Source organism: Manacus candei, unplaced genomic scaffold (assembly GCF_025592945.1).
Source record: "Manacus candei isolate 608988 ecotype Guabito, Panama unplaced genomic scaffold, ASM2559294v1 h1tg000034l, whole genome shotgun sequence".
In the NCBI taxonomy this organism is placed as follows: Eukaryota; Metazoa; Chordata; class Aves; order Passeriformes; family Pipridae; genus Manacus; species Manacus candei.
In genome coordinates this window covers 10,632,648-10,651,480 of record NW_026138082.1, presented here as the reverse complement: position 1 = coordinate 10,651,480, position 18,833 = coordinate 10,632,648, and the positions used below count along the sequence as shown (strand labels likewise).

General features: G+C 37.8%; 1 protein-coding gene across 3 annotated transcripts; it reads right to left on the bottom strand.

Moving 5' to 3' along the window:
* Window positions 1–1,198: 1,198 nt before the first annotated feature.
* GPRC6A (G protein-coupled receptor class C group 6 member A) lies at window positions 1,199–14,546 on the bottom strand. 3 transcript variants are annotated; one of them, XM_051792155.1, is made up of 8 exons: window positions 14,423–14,539; window positions 14,127–14,251; window positions 12,214–12,517; window positions 11,296–11,334; window positions 9,568–10,395; window positions 6,622–6,834; window positions 5,627–5,750; window positions 1,199–4,314 (listed from the first exon to the last, which is right to left on the bottom strand). In XM_051792155.1, exons 2-8 carry the CDS (start codon window positions 14,174–14,176, stop codon window positions 3,206–3,208), a joined length of 2,667 nt encoding a protein of 888 aa, XP_051648115.1. In that variant the 5' UTR covers window positions 14,177–14,251; window positions 14,423–14,539; the 3' UTR covers window positions 1,199–3,205. The 3 variants fall into 3 exon arrangements, with proteins under 3 accessions (XP_051648115.1, XP_051648113.1, XP_051648114.1); XM_051792154.1 differs by having other exon boundaries at window positions 1,200–4,314; window positions 14,127–14,546; XM_051792153.1 differs by lacking the exon at window positions 11,296–11,334 and having other exon boundaries at window positions 14,127–14,546.
* Window positions 14,547–18,833: the final 4,287 nt, after the last annotated feature.

Here is an 18,833-nt window from a genome sequence, read left to right as displayed (position 1 = left end):
ATGTTAAACCACACATTTAGAGTCACTGTAGTTTCAATGGCCATGAGCAGAGCTGCTGGGAGGAAGCCTGGAACGCACATAAGTAATTTTCTGCTCTCGCCAAAGAACCGCTCTAAAGATTCTGGGCAGCTGAAAGGCATTTCCACATCCAGAGCGACTGAAATCTTGAGGGAACTATGCCCTGGAGAAGATGACTTGAATACTGAATGGCCTTCATGGTCTTCAGTCTCCCTGAAGGTATTGTGTGTTGTATGATAGTGGGTTCAGAATGCATTATTTAGCATCACTAACAATGAATAAGACCCAAAAAGCTTAAATAGTGTTTATGTCCAGGACTGCCTCCTGCTGACTTCAACTAACAACATTTTCACATTTGATTTTTCTATGAACAGCAGTGTATTTGGGGACATTTGTTCTCTCTATTGCTCTCAGAGACAGAAAATGTGCTCATGGGATGTTAGTGTTTTGAGACATAGTTTTAGGATCTTTCCAAAGTAAACAAGGAGAGTGTGCTGTGAGCCAAAAAAAAATGAGCTGACCCCTTTGGCCCCACATGACCTGACCTATGGGCTGTGGCTCTGGGAGCATCATGCTGAGGCTTTGCTATGATTCTGGAAGGTGATTCTGTTCCGTGTTCTGGGGATGAAAATCTGTTTCAGGCTCATTTCATGTCCCCATGACTGGTAACAGGAATAGTTACATTGGTGGAATACTTACTGCTCCGGGCAGGTGAAAGTGCGCAAATGCTTCTTTAGCATAACGAACTCCTGTTTTAAGCCTTTTCATATCCTCTATAGCACAATCCCTTTATGTTCTACCTACATATGATCAATTGTTTCTTACAGACAAAACATTTAAAAACATGTAACACAGCTTGCTATAGTGTCTCTTTTTTCTGCCAAGCCAGGCTAGCAAATCTGTTACATGGTCTTAGCTCCGCTGTTGACTGTGCTTTGCACAAGACCCGAGTAGCTGAAGAATTAGATGCAGTAGGTAGGGCTCCTTTGAAATTCCACCATATATGGTGTCTTTCCTTAAAGATACCTCAGTAGAGACCTTCACATTGCTGTCACCAGAACCTGTTCCTCTAGACACTTTCCTCATTGTCCTGTAGGAAGAATGCCCTACTGCACACAACTTTCAACCTAAAGGAAGTTTCTAAGAAGCAGACTGAGATCTACAGTGGAAACACCTTACAGGTATGTGTATTGCTGTTGTTCAAGGCCAAACAGATCATCATGTGGAGAGGTGAGGAAATTAAGTAAGCAAACTCAATTTGAAATAACAATATGGCTTTAATCATTCCCTTTCATATAGATTCAAGACATGCTATACTCAAAGCTTTTGGAAACAGTAAATACAGGCATGACATTTGAGCCAAATTAACTTTTCTAACCAGCTGATTGCTGACAGTCATGCAATGTAAGCTTTGCTTCTCTCTTTTAGGGACAGACTTCTTGCTGCTTTGGCAGTCAAATTGCAGTAATTGTAACCTTATTATACATAACTTCATATCCAGAAAAGTATTTGCAACAATTGATGTATGAACAGCATTCATCATGTAAACATATATGCATAAAACTTCATTCCTCCAATCAGCAACAGAATGTTTGCAATTACACAAGTCTGAAGGTAAATTGCACTCTTGCCATTCAAATTACTTTAAAATGTCTTCATAGATACACAGTACATACCTAGTCTACGCGTCATAATTTCATCGCCCATGTCCATTTTTGAAATGTGATTTATTTTTTATTTTTAACAAAATATGAATAGAAAAATATGGATAAGGGTTACAACATATAAATAAAAATTTTATAAAAATAGATATAAATTACATAACCATAGTACAACATGCCTCCGTAACACAAAATCTACTGCTTTTATTTTGCTCTTCTACAACATCCAGTTATTCTAAATCAAAACAGAAGCATGGGCAAAACTCAAGGAATTTAGTATTATTTCACAGTAACATTTCACAGAAGTTAAAATATGTTTCAGGCTTCCAGAATACGGAAAAGTATTTTTCCTGGTCCCGGACTGACAGTGTAGCTCTGCTGTTTAGAATCTGAAAAAGCTCTGTGGTACCATTACCCTGACAGAAGAGTTCCTCCTTCTCTGAATTTGCCTTTTGTCTCTCATGCAGAAGGCACAGCACAGCTGTGCTCATGTTGCTACAGAGCAGAGACTCATCCAATGCAGATCATACCAGTTCAATCTTGTGCTATTTCTATGTACTGTAATGGTGTATTGGCATGTTCTTATTGAAAATCAGATTTTTTTAACTAGTATACAACCCCCCAAAATTCCCAGGATGTACTCATGCTGATACTGGTAATTACACTATTAATCCTAATGAGAGGAATCAATAAGTGGTTTTAAGTTTTGACATTACACTTTGTCCTTACACTCTCAACTAAGAGGACATCTGGGGACAAACACAGTAGGCTCCCTCTTCATGCATCAGAGAAGGTGCACGAGATGAATCAGCGTATTTCCTCTGAGTATGGAGAAAAAATGTAGAGGAACATATGTATAACTACAGAGCTCCCAAGAAATTCTTTAATTCTTTTATAGACCTGTCTCTAGTTCATTACCATCCTGATAAATACAAGGAACTTTAAAGGTTACTGCAGCACTCATCTGGAATAAGGTGTGCAATTCTGGGGAGGAAAAAAAAGAGATTCGCTGATACCAGCTGAAAAAGGTTACATTTGGAAGTTCAGAAGAATGGAAAGCCTATCTTAAAAGTGGAGACTAAAGGACTCGGCTTGTTTAGCCTAGCAAACAAAGGCTGGGACAAGGTTCTCTTTGATCTGTGAAATGGGGCCAGATGAGAAGAATAGCTCCTTAAAGAATTGTGTATCAGAGGCAAAAGAAGTGGAGTAAACTCATGTGGTCCCACCTATGCGACTGTAAGAAATAATATTTTTGTGATTCTTCTGTCTCACTTGAGGAAGGGAGATTGCAGAATAGGTTCCCACAGGTCCCGCAGGGGACTGCGCATCATGGACCCTGCAGGAGCAAGGACTGGACTCTCAGGGCCAGGAAAGCCTTTCAGATCTGGTAATGGATAACTGCTTAAGTACAGGAGAACAAGAGTTTTCACATGTCCTGCTCTCCTTGGGGATGCCAAAAGGAAAGAGATCTGAGAGATAAATAGCTCTCATGGCTTTTTATCTTCCACTACTTGACCACTGGCCAGTCATATGCTGGAGACTCTTTTCCTGGCACCATTTTTAGGAAGAACCTTGCCTTTTATTAGTGGCTGCCCTGGCACTTGGAACTGGCAGTTTCCATTCACAGAGTTTTTGTCAGTTTTACACGAGTCTGAGATAGGAGCTCGGACGCTGGAAGACTTTGAATCCAAAGAAACCTGACTAACAGTAACGCTACCTGCACTTTTAGAGGAATACGTGTAAACCATTTTGAGAAAGGCAGATTTTGTGTTTGTTTCTTGCTTGTAAATGATGATATAGCACTTTGGAAGAAAAGTGCAGCAGAGGATTCCGTAATTGGATATTAAAACAACGATGATTTCCACTGCTGGCAAGTATTTGCCAAATGTAGTTGCATAGACAGGGATAAATACAATCCATGCTATAAAGTAAATTAGCATGCCAAAAGTGATGAATTTAGCTTCATTGTAGTTCTCTGGCAATTTCCTACCTTTAAAGGCAAATATGAAGCAAATAAAGGCTAGAGCGGCGATGTAGCCCAGCATAATCCCAAAAGCTACAATAGACCCCTCATTGCACTCCAGAATTATTGCTCTTGGGATTGAGAAATTTTGGGTTACAAAAGGTGTCCTAAATATTAGCCAGAAGGTACAAATGATAACTTGAATTCCAGTGCAGGTGGCCACAGTGGGAATAGGTTTATACATGCATTTCAGGAAATTCTGAAGCTTGGGATCAAAGCTGAAGGCTAGTAAAATTTTTAGTGACTTCATTAAAATACATGAAATGCAGAGTGTAAAACTTATGCCAAAGAGTGCTTGCCTAGTTTTACATTTGAATTCTGTGGGTACATCTATGAAGAAGATGGTGCTCAAAAAAATTAAGAAGTGACTGAAGAGAATAATATAGCAGACAGTCAGACCACCAGATGCCTTTACAACTGGTGTGTTCAAGTTTTTAGTAAATATTACACAAATTGACAAAACTAACACGACTCCGAAAGCAGACAGAAGGAGGAGGAAAACAGCAAACCAGTCAGTCCAGGTGAGGAAATAGACTGTCTTTTTGTAGCATGTGGTACTGTTGATGGGAGCCCAGTAGGTTTTGTTGTTACATCGGTAGCAGTAATCCATATCTGGAAGCAGAAAAAAAGGAAGATAATTTAAGAACCCAAAGTAAATAAACTGCGAAGTGTTTTATCGGCCTTGAGATACAGTAGCAACGTGGGAAGAAGGGCTACTAAGAGGAAAAGACGTGTCTGACTGCATCTGACTGCTGCTGTCGCCGTCCAGGTGGAGGAGCTGCAGAGCTGCGATGGCTGCGGTGGCACTGACAGAACTGTCTGCCAGCTGGGAGCAAGGGTTTCCTGCAACCAGGGACAGGGAGAGGACAGGGAGAATGACCAGGGTTCTAAAATTGTCTTGGTCATCACTGACTAGCAATATGTGACCCGACCAGAACTCTGGACAGGCAAACTTTTACTAAAACCTGAACAATAAATAATCAATTCTCTTGCAAAAAATTTGAACTATTTTTCTTTTGTTTGTCTATTTTGACAAGAAAACACCCCAACATGCTCATTACAGATAGCTTTTGAAATACAATAACAAGAAGAAACATTGCTTTAGTTTATGATTTGAAAGGTGCTTTTGCTTTGAAATTCTTGTCCTCTGATATGGAGACATTTCACAGCTAATTGAATAAGAAGGTAAAATTTAATTTCCTTCTGCTCTCAGGATATTAAAAGGATAAAGTACCACAGTTTTCTTAATTCCATCTCTCTCCTCCATATTTAATTTTCTCCTTTAAAAATTTTTGCTTAAACCTATAAATGAACCACTGGTAAAGTACACATCAGATTTGATACTAGAAAATATTACTGTACAATTCTGGTAAGCAAAATACATAACGCTTGAACTTCATAGATGCATAGGTTCATAGAAGAATTTGGGTTGGAAGGGACCTTAAAAGACCATCTAGTTACAACATCCCCTGCCAGAGGCAGGGACACCTTCCACTACATCAGGTAGCTCCATCCAACCTGCCCTTGAACACTTCCAAAGAGGGGGCATCCACAACAACTTCTCTGGGCAACCTGTTCCAGTGCCTCACCACCCTCACAGTAAAGAAATTCTTCCTTATTGGACTGGGTGTACTATGGAAAGACAGGGAGGCAAGACTCTATTTTAATGAGAGTCAGTCTCACTGATAAATCAGCCAGAATTTCCATCCTAGCAAAGGATAACGCTAGTTATCTGGCCAATCTAACTGCTTTAAGTTTGGTCTCCTAAGAAGCATTTATAGCAAGTTTTATGGGAAACTGATCATAAACAAATATTTAAATCCCCTTCCAAAGTTAAACCCAAGGTTGTCAAGGCACATTATATACAAACAGAACAATTGTACTGATGTCTAAATAAACTTTTATTTGGATCACAATTCTTTACCTGTTTGATTGCTGTAATGGTTTTCTGGGCAGTAAACACACTCATAGCAGCATGTATGTGGACTTTCTGTAACCTTTTTCACCTGGCCTGGCCTGCAGTGCTGGGAACATGTTGACTGAACTTTCTGCAGTGTGCAAAGAATAAAAAACAAACAAATAAAATCCTCTAAAAAAACCATTAATATAAACCTCCAGTAATGCTGCAATTTGTACTGTTGTTTTTTGGGGTTTTTTTGGCATCATCCATATTTTAAGGGAATCTGAAAATTACGTTGAACATTTGCTTGCACCACAAAGAGGGGCAAGATTTGAGGGTTTTTTCTGTCCTCAACTGAGTTCACATGCTGAGACTAGAATTCAACCCACTTGGTAAAGCAGTCTCTCCTTGTCCAATTAGTGGGGAGCTGCATCATGAACTCAGACCTCCAGCCATGCACAGATAACAGATTATCCAGTTGGAACTGTCCAGGACCACACACTAGTTCTGTGTACACCAGTGCTGGGGCTATGTATGGCACCACGTACTCATGTAGCCGTGATGACCTCAGCTCTAACAGGATCAAATAAACAACAAAGCATCTTCTTTTCTTTTTAAACAATAAACTCAATAGATATGAGTCTTCATGTAAAAAAAGGGAAAAAAAATTGTGGTTAATTAGAGAGCGGTTTTTTTTTGTACACAGTCATTTCTTATTTTAAGATCCCTTTTCAAGATTCTTGAGTGGCATCCCTAGGACAGACATAACTTCTCATCTTAGGAAGCCTTCTAGGAGCATTCTAGAGAAATAAATAAATTTCAAATTGATGCTCACAGGCTAATATGCATCTCAGGATGCATGAAAGTGATCAAATATACTCCAAAAGGATTCTTGACTCTTAAAGGAGAACATTAAACTACAAGAGAGATTTCTGGCTGACACATTCAGTTGCAAATGCCAGAGGGAGAAGAAATCATATGAATCAAATTTCACGTTATGTCAATAAATTAAAAATTACCTTTAAATCTAGAAAATCTTTTTTTTTCTCTTCATCCTCAAAGATAAAGTCACCTTTCTCTGCATCATATTCTGCCACAGTGGTGATTTCCATGCGGCCATCGATTTCTTTCCAAAGAAGTACATCATAACTGGTGCTCATATCTCCATTGGAGTCAAACTTGACTTCTTTATCATCATCAATGAATACAACTTTTTTAAGTTCTTCAAGGAGCTGCACATAAGTATAAGAAATGATAACATACATCAGTATCATGTCAGTGTGACAAACTGAGTAATTTAACATTTGTATGGTAAAATCAAGTTAAAAATGCTTTTAGGACTAAGAAAAGTATTAAAATCTAAATTCATCTTTATAGCTGTTTACAGAATTACATATACAGACAATCCTGTTGACCTTAAAAAATCTATTAATAAAAAATTAATAATTTCCTAAGTCTATGCAGTGTGCACAAATACTCAGATTAGTATTCTTTTGCAGCCATGGAAATTTTGGTATAATGTTAGGAGAAAAAATATTTTTGCTTGCAAGAGCTAATGGTCCTTTGACACTCCCCTTTTTGTAAAGAACAAGGGTGAGTGGTACTCCTGCTATCACTTTACTGTCATCAGAGGCAATCCGGGCAACACTTTCTTCCAGAGTAAATTCCCCCAGTATGTCTGGAAATATCTAGCATTGTTCTCAGATGTGACTCTGACTGAATTTGTGTATGGCAAGGGGAGACTCAGAACTGTTGAATGAACAATATGTGCCAGTTTGCTCAGATGAAGAGATCAATGGCACAACGGCAATAAACTGCAAGGCCATATTTGATAGGTCATAGGAAATACCAAAATGAGAATGCTTGATAAGGCAATTGTCCAGCTTCATATTGCAATCCATTCTGTTCAACAGGGTAAAATTTCTGCCTCCCTACTCACAAACAGCCAGATCAAAAAGGTCTCTGTGAATATAGAAAAGAGCAGGTTAAGGCAGATATAACCCACTCTCAATTCATAGGGATATCGTCGAACAACTTCCATTTGCTACTGTGGTTCTTAATCAAAACAAAGGCTCTATTATTTTGCAGGCCTAACGACTTTTTGGCAACAGGGATTAACTGACAAGGAAAAAATTTAATGTTTTGGTGAAAGGCTGGGTTCAACTGCTTTTGAAAGTCATGCTCTTACATGGATCCATTTGTTACATTCGTAGCATTTAACAAACATGCTGAAAGGTATACTGCCTCAATAGGTTTTGTCAAATATGTGTAACACATCTGGTGTATATAATATGCCATTATTTCATGTATAATCTAATTTTTTTGAGAGTTCGTATAACTTATGAAGAACCAGTGTGTTTCTAACCAGTAGTGCATTCAATTTGGATGCTGCATAGTTGTGTGGAACTGAATAGGATTTCTTTTTATACTATATACTCAGACTTGTCTTTTAATATTTCTCATCTTTACTTTTCCAATTTCTCTAGCAATATGAGGACACCAGAGCTTTTTGAATATATCTAGAGTTTCAGATGGAAGCTCTATTTTTAGCAATATTTTGATGTAACTGATGATTATTTTTGTGAAGTCTGTAACACCAATCACTCTATTGTTTCTCTGTATATAAAGATGTGTGATATGGATTATTTGGATCCTAAGCTTTATCTATATATTTATATCCCTTTCTAGAAAGTTTAAATGTAGTGTAGAAGAAGTATGTAATGAAAACAACACAAGGAAAATAATTATTGCTTTCAGTTTTCTTCACAAGTGTTTAACAACTTAAAAGGATTTTTAATTTTGATGGTTTGGGATTTGGCTTAACAATGATGTAAATACAGCTCCATAAAGTTGCATTCCTACAGAACAGTCCTGAATTTGTCTCATTTGCATTTACAAATTCATGTGAGAGTCCAATTGTTACTGGGTTGTTGGTTGGTTGGTTTGTTGGTGTTGGTTTTTTTCAAATCCCCTATCTTGGTTTGACCTGCCCTGACCTAGGATAAGAGGTCAGAGCAAGTCAGAGTGGTTGTTTGACTTTTAAATTAACATTTGTTTAATCCTCTGAGTAAAAGTGTGTAAAAGTGAATACTCCTAAGCGGGTTCTTGGGTAAAAGGTCAGGTCAGGTTTACTTGTCTGATTTTTCCTCTTCTTTTCCCACCCAGTTGAGTGTGATAATGAGTACCTCACCTATCTTAAAGGTTATGTCTAATTTTCCAACCAGTCAATTCAGTATAAATCAAGATGAAACTGAAAATGTGTTGCATTTTCAGTTTCAAGTAGAAATTAATTATAGAGGAAAATACTTGAATTAAAACAAAACAGATACAACGGTGAGAGAGAGAGAGGAAAATTGGAACTCTTTGGTGAATGTTCCTATCCAGCAGTATCCCCATCTCTCAAAAGCACTCATAGATGTGTATTACACATAGTGGTTTACAGCAACAGGACCAACTACTAGTAGCTGAAGAGCTGATAAGTCAACTGTAGAGTGACTGCACATTTTATTTTATCCTACATGAGTAGCTAGCAAGATGTTCCGTCGAGAAGCCTACAGGATGGAGCCTTCATTCAAGCTGGTGCCTACTCTATGTGCTCTTTGAAGGTGATGGAGGAAGTGTTAGGGTAGCTAATGAAACCCAGAAGCTAAAGATCCCTTCTCCACTTGTGGAATCACATATTTACAGCCATTGTTATTGTACTCATCAAGGAGGAGTTGGTGGTTATGCAGTTACCACCATCCAGTAGCTATCTATATCTACAGCAGAACACATAAGCCAAAAAAAGGGAGACAAAACTGGAGTGTAGTTATCACTGCAGCAGCTAGATACTTCTGCTCTGGTAGGAAGAGGAATAAAATGTCATTTAGTAAAAGGACCGAGCTAGAAAATACATGAATGTGGGAGCAAAAAATTAGGTGAAAGTTAGGCAGAGATTATAAGACCTGAAAGAATTAACATCTTACCTCCCAGGGAGTGAAGGCAGAGGGATCCTTGCAGCTTCTGTTTTTGCATTGTCCTTTAATGGCATGAGCTATGGCATAGACTGCAAGTGTAGTACTTTGGATAAATCCTGGTTCAATGTTAGCTTTCAAAAAATCATCTCTCCAGATCTGGTGTTTATTCTCAACATCTTCCAGTAGATCATCCTGGGACTGGTTTGAAATGCATGTTTGAAAATCATGATATTCCAGGTTTGCACAAACTGACAAAAGCATAATATATTCACGTAAAAACTTGTTGTTGTTAGTGGGCTTTTCCTGAAGATTTCTCAGAAAGTTTTGGAATGAGGACATATCTCCACTTTTAAATCCAAATCCCACAATGGTTCCCAGCTGTCTGATATTGGGAATTGTACTGATTTTGACTGCAGCTGACCAGTTATCACTTGCAATCCAGATTTTATTAACGTTCCTCTCAATTGCCTTCTTAAATAATTTGAGCACATGGAACTGTCTCATAAAGACCACAATAACATTTACTCTTGTTTCCTTGACAATCTTCTCAATTGCATGATCAACTTTGGTGTGAAAGGTGCTGTCAGAGAGATAGGCTGGCAGCATTTCTTTAAAAGCTATGCAAACGTTGTTCACCATGGCCTGGACCCCAAAGCTCTCCAGAGCGAACCGCCCATTGTCATCATCAGTGGCTATTACTCCAATCCAGTTCCACCCAGATTCACAGATCAAGCGGGTCATTGCTCTTGTCTGATGAAAATCACTGGGGATAGTCCTGAAGAAAGAAGGAAACCTGATTTTGTCACTGAGGATTTCAGCTGATGATGCAGGACTGACCTAGGAAGAGCGAACAATTCAGTTACAGAGTTGGTCTCCCCCAAGAGATTCAAAGCTGCCACAATTGCTCTTTTTTCCAGCCTGACCCAGCCTCCCTTCTTCCTGTGAGTGAGCATCAACAAGCTACAGCCAAATGGGACAAGTTCCCTCTCCCTGCTCTTAGGATTCAGACTTGTGTCCAGTACCGGTTCCACTTTTTTTTGTCCTTATCAGCATAATTCAGTGAAGGCAGAGAACAAAACCTTTCAAAATGGATATAGTTATGATGGTATAAAGATTTTGGTTTACTCTGTTCAGATACTATCAGCATACTATTCAAAACAATAGTTAAAACACTGGAAGCATTAACTATTTTTTGAGTTACTATTCAAATTCCTAGTACTTTTATATATTGCAGTATTTTTCTATCATTGAGTGTGTTAGTATGGTTTATCCATATACATATATTCTTTTCAAGATTTAATTATTATATATCTTAAAAGAATCATTAAATCTGTTTGAAGAACCTCCCAGAAAAACAAAGACTAACAAATAGTACAGAATGCTCTAATTCTTTTGTACAAAATGTTTACTATCTTTTTCTGGTGAATGTAGCTAGAAAAACATAAATTGAACATTGCTATTCCAATCTTTCCAGTTTTAATCCTTCTCTATTTGTTTGATGGAACTTTCCCCCCTACACTGCTTGATGGTTCTTAAAAAATAAATCTGAGCTTTCCAAAATAAGAGTCACCTGACTGGAGGTGATACCAAATCTTACAGGTGTCAGAAGATCGCAGGTGCTATTGATAAGAAAAATCTGCTGGGTCCCGTTTTCCATCTGTGCCCTAATGCAGGTTTGTTTCATACCACTTGCCTTTTAGTTATGTTCAAGTGTGGCACTTCAGTTTTCGTACTTACTATAGCTCCTGTGGTGGCGTTGAAGGTCAGAATTACTTCCTACCATTGCAGAGGAGAAGATTCAGTTAGAAGTTATCTTTGGTTCAGATTTTACCTCTTTTCCAAGTGTTTGGTTACTATGTTGCTACTTTGCAGAGTTAATTTATATCAATTCACAAAACCAAAGTGCAAGACAGGATGGTGTGGAAGTTATCTGCTTTTTTCATGTTGGTCCCAGCTTTGACCCTTACTCTTTTACAATGGTGAAAGCAGGAACATAAGCACTGGCCAAGGCACAAGTGTGGGGCAGTACTACTCCTAGAGAGGTCAGAAATGAAGAACAACGCTTCTGGAATGACTGTGTGGATCTAAATGGTTGTGTTCTTTCTCTTCTACTGCTTGAGGAGTAACAGGAGTAAATCTATCCATAGTTTTGTCTGACTCTAATAATTAATTTCTCTTGGGCAGAAAAGAATTCCCAGATTTCTGTCTAGATTTGACTTAGTCCCTCTTTTTTTTTTTTTTTTCAGTTTGAGATTGAGTATTGTCACATTCACCACCTGCCAGACTAGACGTGGCAGCTGTAATTTTGCTGCCTGACCAAAGTCCTAGAATGTCATCCAAGGTACATTGGAGTAACTGGCACAAACAGGACTGACTAATGGCAACACCAGGCTGACAAGAGCCCAACATCACCCTGAAAGAGCACTTGGATGCATGTGCCTCAGGCATATAAAATATCCCTTACTGCTTTTGTTTTGGCAAGTGAATCAAGTCCTCCATTTGGAGCTGAAGTCCACCCCTCCTGATGTCCTTAGATTGAGCCAAATCCTGCCCTGTAGTAAACACGTGGCTTTTGCAATTCCTATGATCAGAAATGCAGCTTTATTCTCAGGTAAATTTGAACCACTGTTCAAAATTCAATTCCCTAAAACCTACCTGTGGGATTAGTTGCAAAGCCAACAGCCTTGAAACTGCCATCGACACCTCCGAGTAGCTGGCTCCAACGACTGCCTTAATTCTCGGGATATAGTTTGAGTAGTTACACTTGAACTCTACAGCATCCTCAGAAGAATTGAATTTTGACAGAAACCTCAGAGCAGATGCCATGGCTTTTGTAACTTCTGCACACGTGTCATATATCTCGTAGCCCAGAGTAACTCCAGATAACAGCGTTGAATTGTTGATTGTTTCAATAGCATGTATCATTGCAAGTGTCTGAAGGAAAACTTGAATTTCAAAGCTGTCAGGAAACACAGGAGGTATTTTTTAGAAAAACATTGCTGGAAACAAGGCTGAAGCAAAGTCAGTTTTGAGCATGTCCCTTAGAATTTGACAACTATTGAGAAGAAATTATTGGTAGTAAGTTTTGTGTGATTTTCTTGGGTTTTAGTGTACAAAAGATTAGAAACCATATATTTTTATCTCACCTAATGGGAGATTAAGGAAAATGAACACAAAACGTAATATATACCTGGGAAAAAACAAAAGTGTTTTTCTGAAAAAAAGGGCACTAAAAATTTAATTTTCATGCTACATGAAAATTTACAAGTAATATCTTTGAGAAGTATCTGTCAATGTCAGTTAAAAAATTCCAATTTATTACGTCTGTCCAGTAAGCCTTTCAAAAAACATATTTGCTTTCACCAAATGCTTCAAGCAAAGAAAAGGAAGTACTAAATATTTCAGAGTAGAAGGAAATATTTCAGAGATTGAAGTCTCTAGTGATTACATTGATATTTCCAAAATCCTACCTAGACCTGCAAAAGTTAGTACAGCTATTTCCCTCATCTCCAGTGGATGTTAGAACAGATACTTAATCAGAATTCTGCTAGCAAAAAATGTCTGTAATATAACCAACCCTACTCCCAGGCAAACTTTTCTAAAGTTTACAAATTTTGTGAACTAACTTAAATTTCAGATGGACCTGAGACAATTTATGACTCCGTAGACAAATAAGGGAAGACTGACAAAATTATCAACTTTATCAATATTTTGTTGTAAATCCAAATGGATGCCTGCATGTCTATCTGATTATTAGATTCAGATGTGGGATTAAGATGCATGCAAAATTCAAATAAAATTTGAGTATATGAACCTGTATTTAAATTAAACAAAATGCATATTTGGGATTCCTGGGCTTAGGAAAGCTTTGTTATACTTAAAATGAAGTTCTTCACCAGGTTTCCTTCTTATGCATTCCAGAAAAATGGATGTTTCAAGCACAGCAGGATTTGGAGCCAACAAAATAAATATTCTGGTGCACACTCTGAACCTGAATACCTTCCTCACATGGTGTTTATATGTAGTCTATCATGTAACATAATACCATGATTATAATTCAGAGAGTAATAATTACAGTAATTATAAAAATAATTACAATGCCGTCTGCAAGGTACTATCGTAGGTGCCCTGTGAGGTGGGAGGCACACTTGACTATGGGTTTTGGTAAAATGTGTTCTGCCTGTGTTCAAATCATGTGGGTTCAACTTCTTAACAAAAAATGGTTAGCTGCACAGCAGAGTCCTTCACTCCTATAGCAAATTAGCATTTCCATGGAAATTAAATGATTGTTCAGCACAAACCTCCAAGGTACTAGATTATCTATGAAGACTGAAATAGGATCAAATGCTCATTCCATTCCTCAGGCAGCCACAGTATCTTTTACTGTAACTTGGCCATGCTTTATCACCCTGTATTAATTTATGTGAAATTTGTGTGATGTCCGAGGTATTTTTAAGGACTAAGAAAAGTAAAAAAGGGCCAGAATTTGTTCACCTTAATGTAAGAGTTACATGCCCAATTTCAGTGGCCTCTTCTTTGCTAGATATGTAATTCCCAGTATTACTCACCCGGCACAGTTCTGAATTACTGGCTTGATGGGATCTTCTGGATGCAGCATTTCGCTATGAACTGCAAACAAGCCTCCAATAACGATGTCTCCTGGAGAACTGGCACCCACGAAGTCGACAGCACTCTGGCAAGAGAAAGCAATATCAATGCCTATCACAAAGCAGGGGACCAAAAAGCTGACAAATGCCATGTTTCTGTTTCACTTGCTCACTCCCAGCTGCAGGGCCAACAAGGGCTCCTGTGTCATCTGTAAAGAGCAGCAAAGGACAAAGTCTGCACCCAAAGTTAGTCACACCTCATAAGGTGATTGTATTTGCTTCACTGGCTGAGGCTATTTTATTGAAGGTACTAAAGCAATGCTGTCAGAAAAAGTGTGAGGGTGCAGGGATGTGAGAGTGAAGTGGGAGGGAGAAAAATAAGAGAGTTTAAAAGGAAATGTTGGCCATTAAATCTGCTATGTTGTGTTCAAAGTTTATTATGCATTATCTGAAACACATGGCAAATGTTTTGGTATAAATCTGGACTTGTTTTGAATACCTTCCAACAGAGTGCAGGGTGCAAAGAAGCAATCATGTAATATGGTAGTGATACTACTGTGAAAATATTTTAAGGGTTTGGTCCAAAGACTACCGAGGAAAGACCCTGCTGCCACAGTGTGCTTTAGGTCAGACTCTGGTCCAAAAGAAAACCCCAACCCCAAATTACCAAAAGACTGCCTTTCTCTCAACACTTTTCTATATGTTTTAATATCTTTATGTAAAAATTGTTTGATTAAGTTAATAGTCATGGTTGTGATGCACACACATATGTAAGGGACTTCAGTGGGCTTTGGATCAGGTTCTGTACTTACAAGCCAGGCTGAGTCTGCTGCTGGTTAATGTGATAAACACAGAACAGTGGGAAATATTAGTCCTAGTTTTTACTTTCTTCCCCCTCTGACTGAGGACACCAGCATACAAAAAGCAGCTCCTGTGCTGTGCAAGAAATGGGAAGTAGCTGTTCTCACTGTCGCCATTCCCCTCAGATTCACAGGAATCAGACGCTGTGCCAGGAGGGAACTGAGGAAAAAAAAAGCAGAGGCTGGACTCTCAGCTTTCATAAACTCCAACCATAAACACCAAAGTGAACCCCTTCAGGACAGAAACATGACTTATGCTAATAAACAATACCAACTCACTAAGGGACACAGATCTGACAATAATCCCTCTCTGATCTTGACATTGGTTTATTTCTCTGTTTTCTTGAAATGGCTTCTTCAGATTTTGTTTCTTTTGGTAGTATGCCAAAACACTCTGAAAAGAACAGGCTCAGTCATAGCGTTTATTGTCTATTATGGTATAAAAGCTGGGTTTTACATAGAAAATTTGTGTCAACGATTATTTCCTGGCAAGCAAAAAGAGAACTGGGATGTCTGTTATGTACTCTTTCTGATAAGCATAATGCACACCATATAAATTATTTATTATATTTTGCTTGTTTTCTTGCTAGTCTCTTTGTAGTTAGAGTATCCATTTGCAACAGAGATATTTCTTGTAAATGCAAATGTAATGGACATATTGCTTGCAAATGCAAATGTTAATCCTTAGTTAAGTGAACGTTTGGCCTCTTTATTATAGAAGTTTGTGGTTTTTTCATCTGCCTTCTTTCTTTCCATGCGGAATTCTCATTGCTGGGTCAGTGCATACAGTAAACAGCTGCCTACATTTTATTTAGTGTATCTGATCACATACTTTTATAGGCAGATGTTGATACTAGTTTATGCTGCTTCTACACTGACTTGCAAAAATTCCAGCTATTCCAAAAGTTTTCCTCTTGACTTATAGCAGTGTTAACTGTAGTCAGACTCTGGCTCTGAGTTATGAGACATTCACTTGCCAATATTCATTTACCTGTTCTTTACCAGCCATGTAATGCATCCATGTTCCACATATTCTAGTGTTTCCTTTACCTTGCATATAACTTTGTATATAAAAACTTGTGTATACTTAGATGTAGCTAAAGCATAAGACTGGAACTAGCGATTTCCTTAAGCAAGCCGCAAGAAATATTCAGCCACATGCCCTTTGTATAAAATGTAACTTTTAAAGGCTTAACACTAAGGATTAAGGATTCAATGAAAACATAGTACTGGTCATTTGAAAATTCAGATTTGTTATAATTTATGATTAGAAACAGAAAAGGAACTTTACTCTGGCTGGTCCCTAAAAACCTATTAATTTCTATGGAAGAGGATTTTACCTACAAGTAAAAAACCTTTACTTGGTCACTTTGGAAAGTGGAAGTTGCCAAAATAAACATCACATATAATTGGTACATAATTTCATGTTATTTATAAAAACACCACAAAATGAGGTATGCTTCCAATTCAACTACATAAAGTTTATGTCATAGTGTAGAGTTTTTTCGGATTTTATTGGTTTTGTTTGTTTTCAAGATCTATATCTCATAATTACTACTATTGATGAGAAGTACTTAGAAGTCTTACTGAAATAGCTCAGCCCACTCTAATACTGCAGAATTGACTGGAATTGTTTGCAAATATCCTTTTTCTTTGGCACTTAAATGCAATAGAGATAAACGTATAGTACAAAATGTTCCTTGCTTCAAGTATAGTGACATATAATTGACACAACACTAAACTTTCACAGTTGTCTGCATAGGAGTATTTCCTGGCAGGTAGAATCAAGCATAGGATTCTTGAAGTACCATCATGTCTAGAAAACAGACTTGGACAGGTTATGGCTTTTGTGCACAGGGAAGTTTTGCAACTGTCAATAGCTTGGTCAAGCAAAGAGAGACTATACTCTGCAGGAAACAAACACCAATATTTTGGCTGAAATTCTTGTCATAGTTGGTGTTTTTCATGGAGCAGTTAATGGCTTAGATTCCAGTAGGCATACGTTTTCTCTGAAGGCCATTCAGTCATATACTGTTAAAGGAGAAAGACATTTTTCATTACTTTTTATTTTAAACTGGTTTTAATTGTGCTGTTTCCAAACGAACATACAACAGACAGCTAAATCCTCTGCCAGGCATGCACAATAGTTAAGGAAGAAAAGAAGAAATTTGGATATTCTCACCATTATTCAAAAGAGTAAGGTAACCTCTCCTCACTCAGACAGGACCTACACTGACATAATGGCAATTGCCCTGTTTGGAGAACCCAGCAGCATTCAAATAAAATCCTATCATTTGCATTAAGAATATTAAATATTGGTTAACATTGCCAGCTTTCTAGATCAATAGAACCATTGTATTTAACCCAATGATTTTGATTTACTGAGTTTCTTTTAAGGAAGTTCAAACAATGAGAAAAAAGCAGTGGATATCTCATTACTTATTTTCAATTACCTTTTAAAAATTCTTCTGTTTATTTGGATCCTGTATAGCTTAATATTAAATATTAAAATTAGGAAGATAAATACCTGTTATTTTGAAGTGTGGTATGTTATAAAACCAAACAAACATAAAAATTAAAAACACATCAACAGTGAAATGGAATTTGGAAACAAACTAACTCGATTTTCAAGTTCATTGGGTTTGTCCTCTAGAGGGTGTCAGCTGAGCTGCGTGGTGGGAAGGATGAATCCTGTTTTTCTTCATCAGGTCACAATATTGTAATGTGCCTCTTGATGTTCCCTGAAAGTTGAATTTCCCCTGATGCAAAAGACCATGTTGGAATACTTCTGGTGAAAAACTGAGATGCTGGATTGTCTGCATAGAGGAGGGCTATGACAGTGCCTTCAACCTGCTCCATGGACTTGTCAGGGCCATCCTGGGCAGCCTCACAGTAATTTTTTTTTCAGAAAGTGTTGTAGTTAATAGTTTATGTTGTGTGTATTCAATGTACCTCTGTTATTTATGCTATAGTAGAATAAAAGAAATTAAAACAGAGTGGTGAAAGGGGAAATTTCTACATTTTTTTTTTAGTTCACATCAGAGAAATTTTTTTCACTTAACTTCTTTCTCCGATATTTTAATATACTTATATTAAATTTCAGGTTGAATACAATTTTGACATGAAAAATCAAGGGGATTTGAATTTTCTGATGTGGATGACAAATATTTTTAGCCATTCTAAAACTGAACTTACCTATGATTAACAGTTTGTTTTTTTTTTTAAATAATCCAGCAAGGTTGCCCCTTTCCCACCCAACCAAGATAGTCAGTTGCATAGGTTGGATGCAGGACAATTTTTCATAAAAACCAGCATAGTAGGCATGACCCAGCTTATTGAGATGCTGTTTTCAGAATTTTTCACCAGGTTTTATTTCTCTCCTTTGTTCCATTTCCTTCTTTCTTAATTAAAAAACAAGAGAGCAAAAATGTCATTCATCTGTTGACAGTGCAAATATTTGGTCTCAGACTGTAGTGAAGGAGTCACCCACAGGGAAAGAAAACCTCTAGCTTAGGTATTCAGGCTTTCTCCTGGGAGACTGGAGGCCAGGAGTCCTTCTGCCAAAGACTATCCCATTGTGACATCTTTCCTACATAAGGCAGAGGACTCAAATCTTTCTTCTCCCAGTGCCTTCTACTCACTGGAATGCCATTGACAATTTTTTTGAGAAAGTACTTCTAGCCTGAGCATTAAGAACCCTTCTCAGAGACTCATATAACCAGAAATACCGGGGGGTGTATTGGCTAGTATATTTGGCATGTTTTGGAAATGCCTATACGCAAGAAAGTCAGGCTGTAGATAACTCACA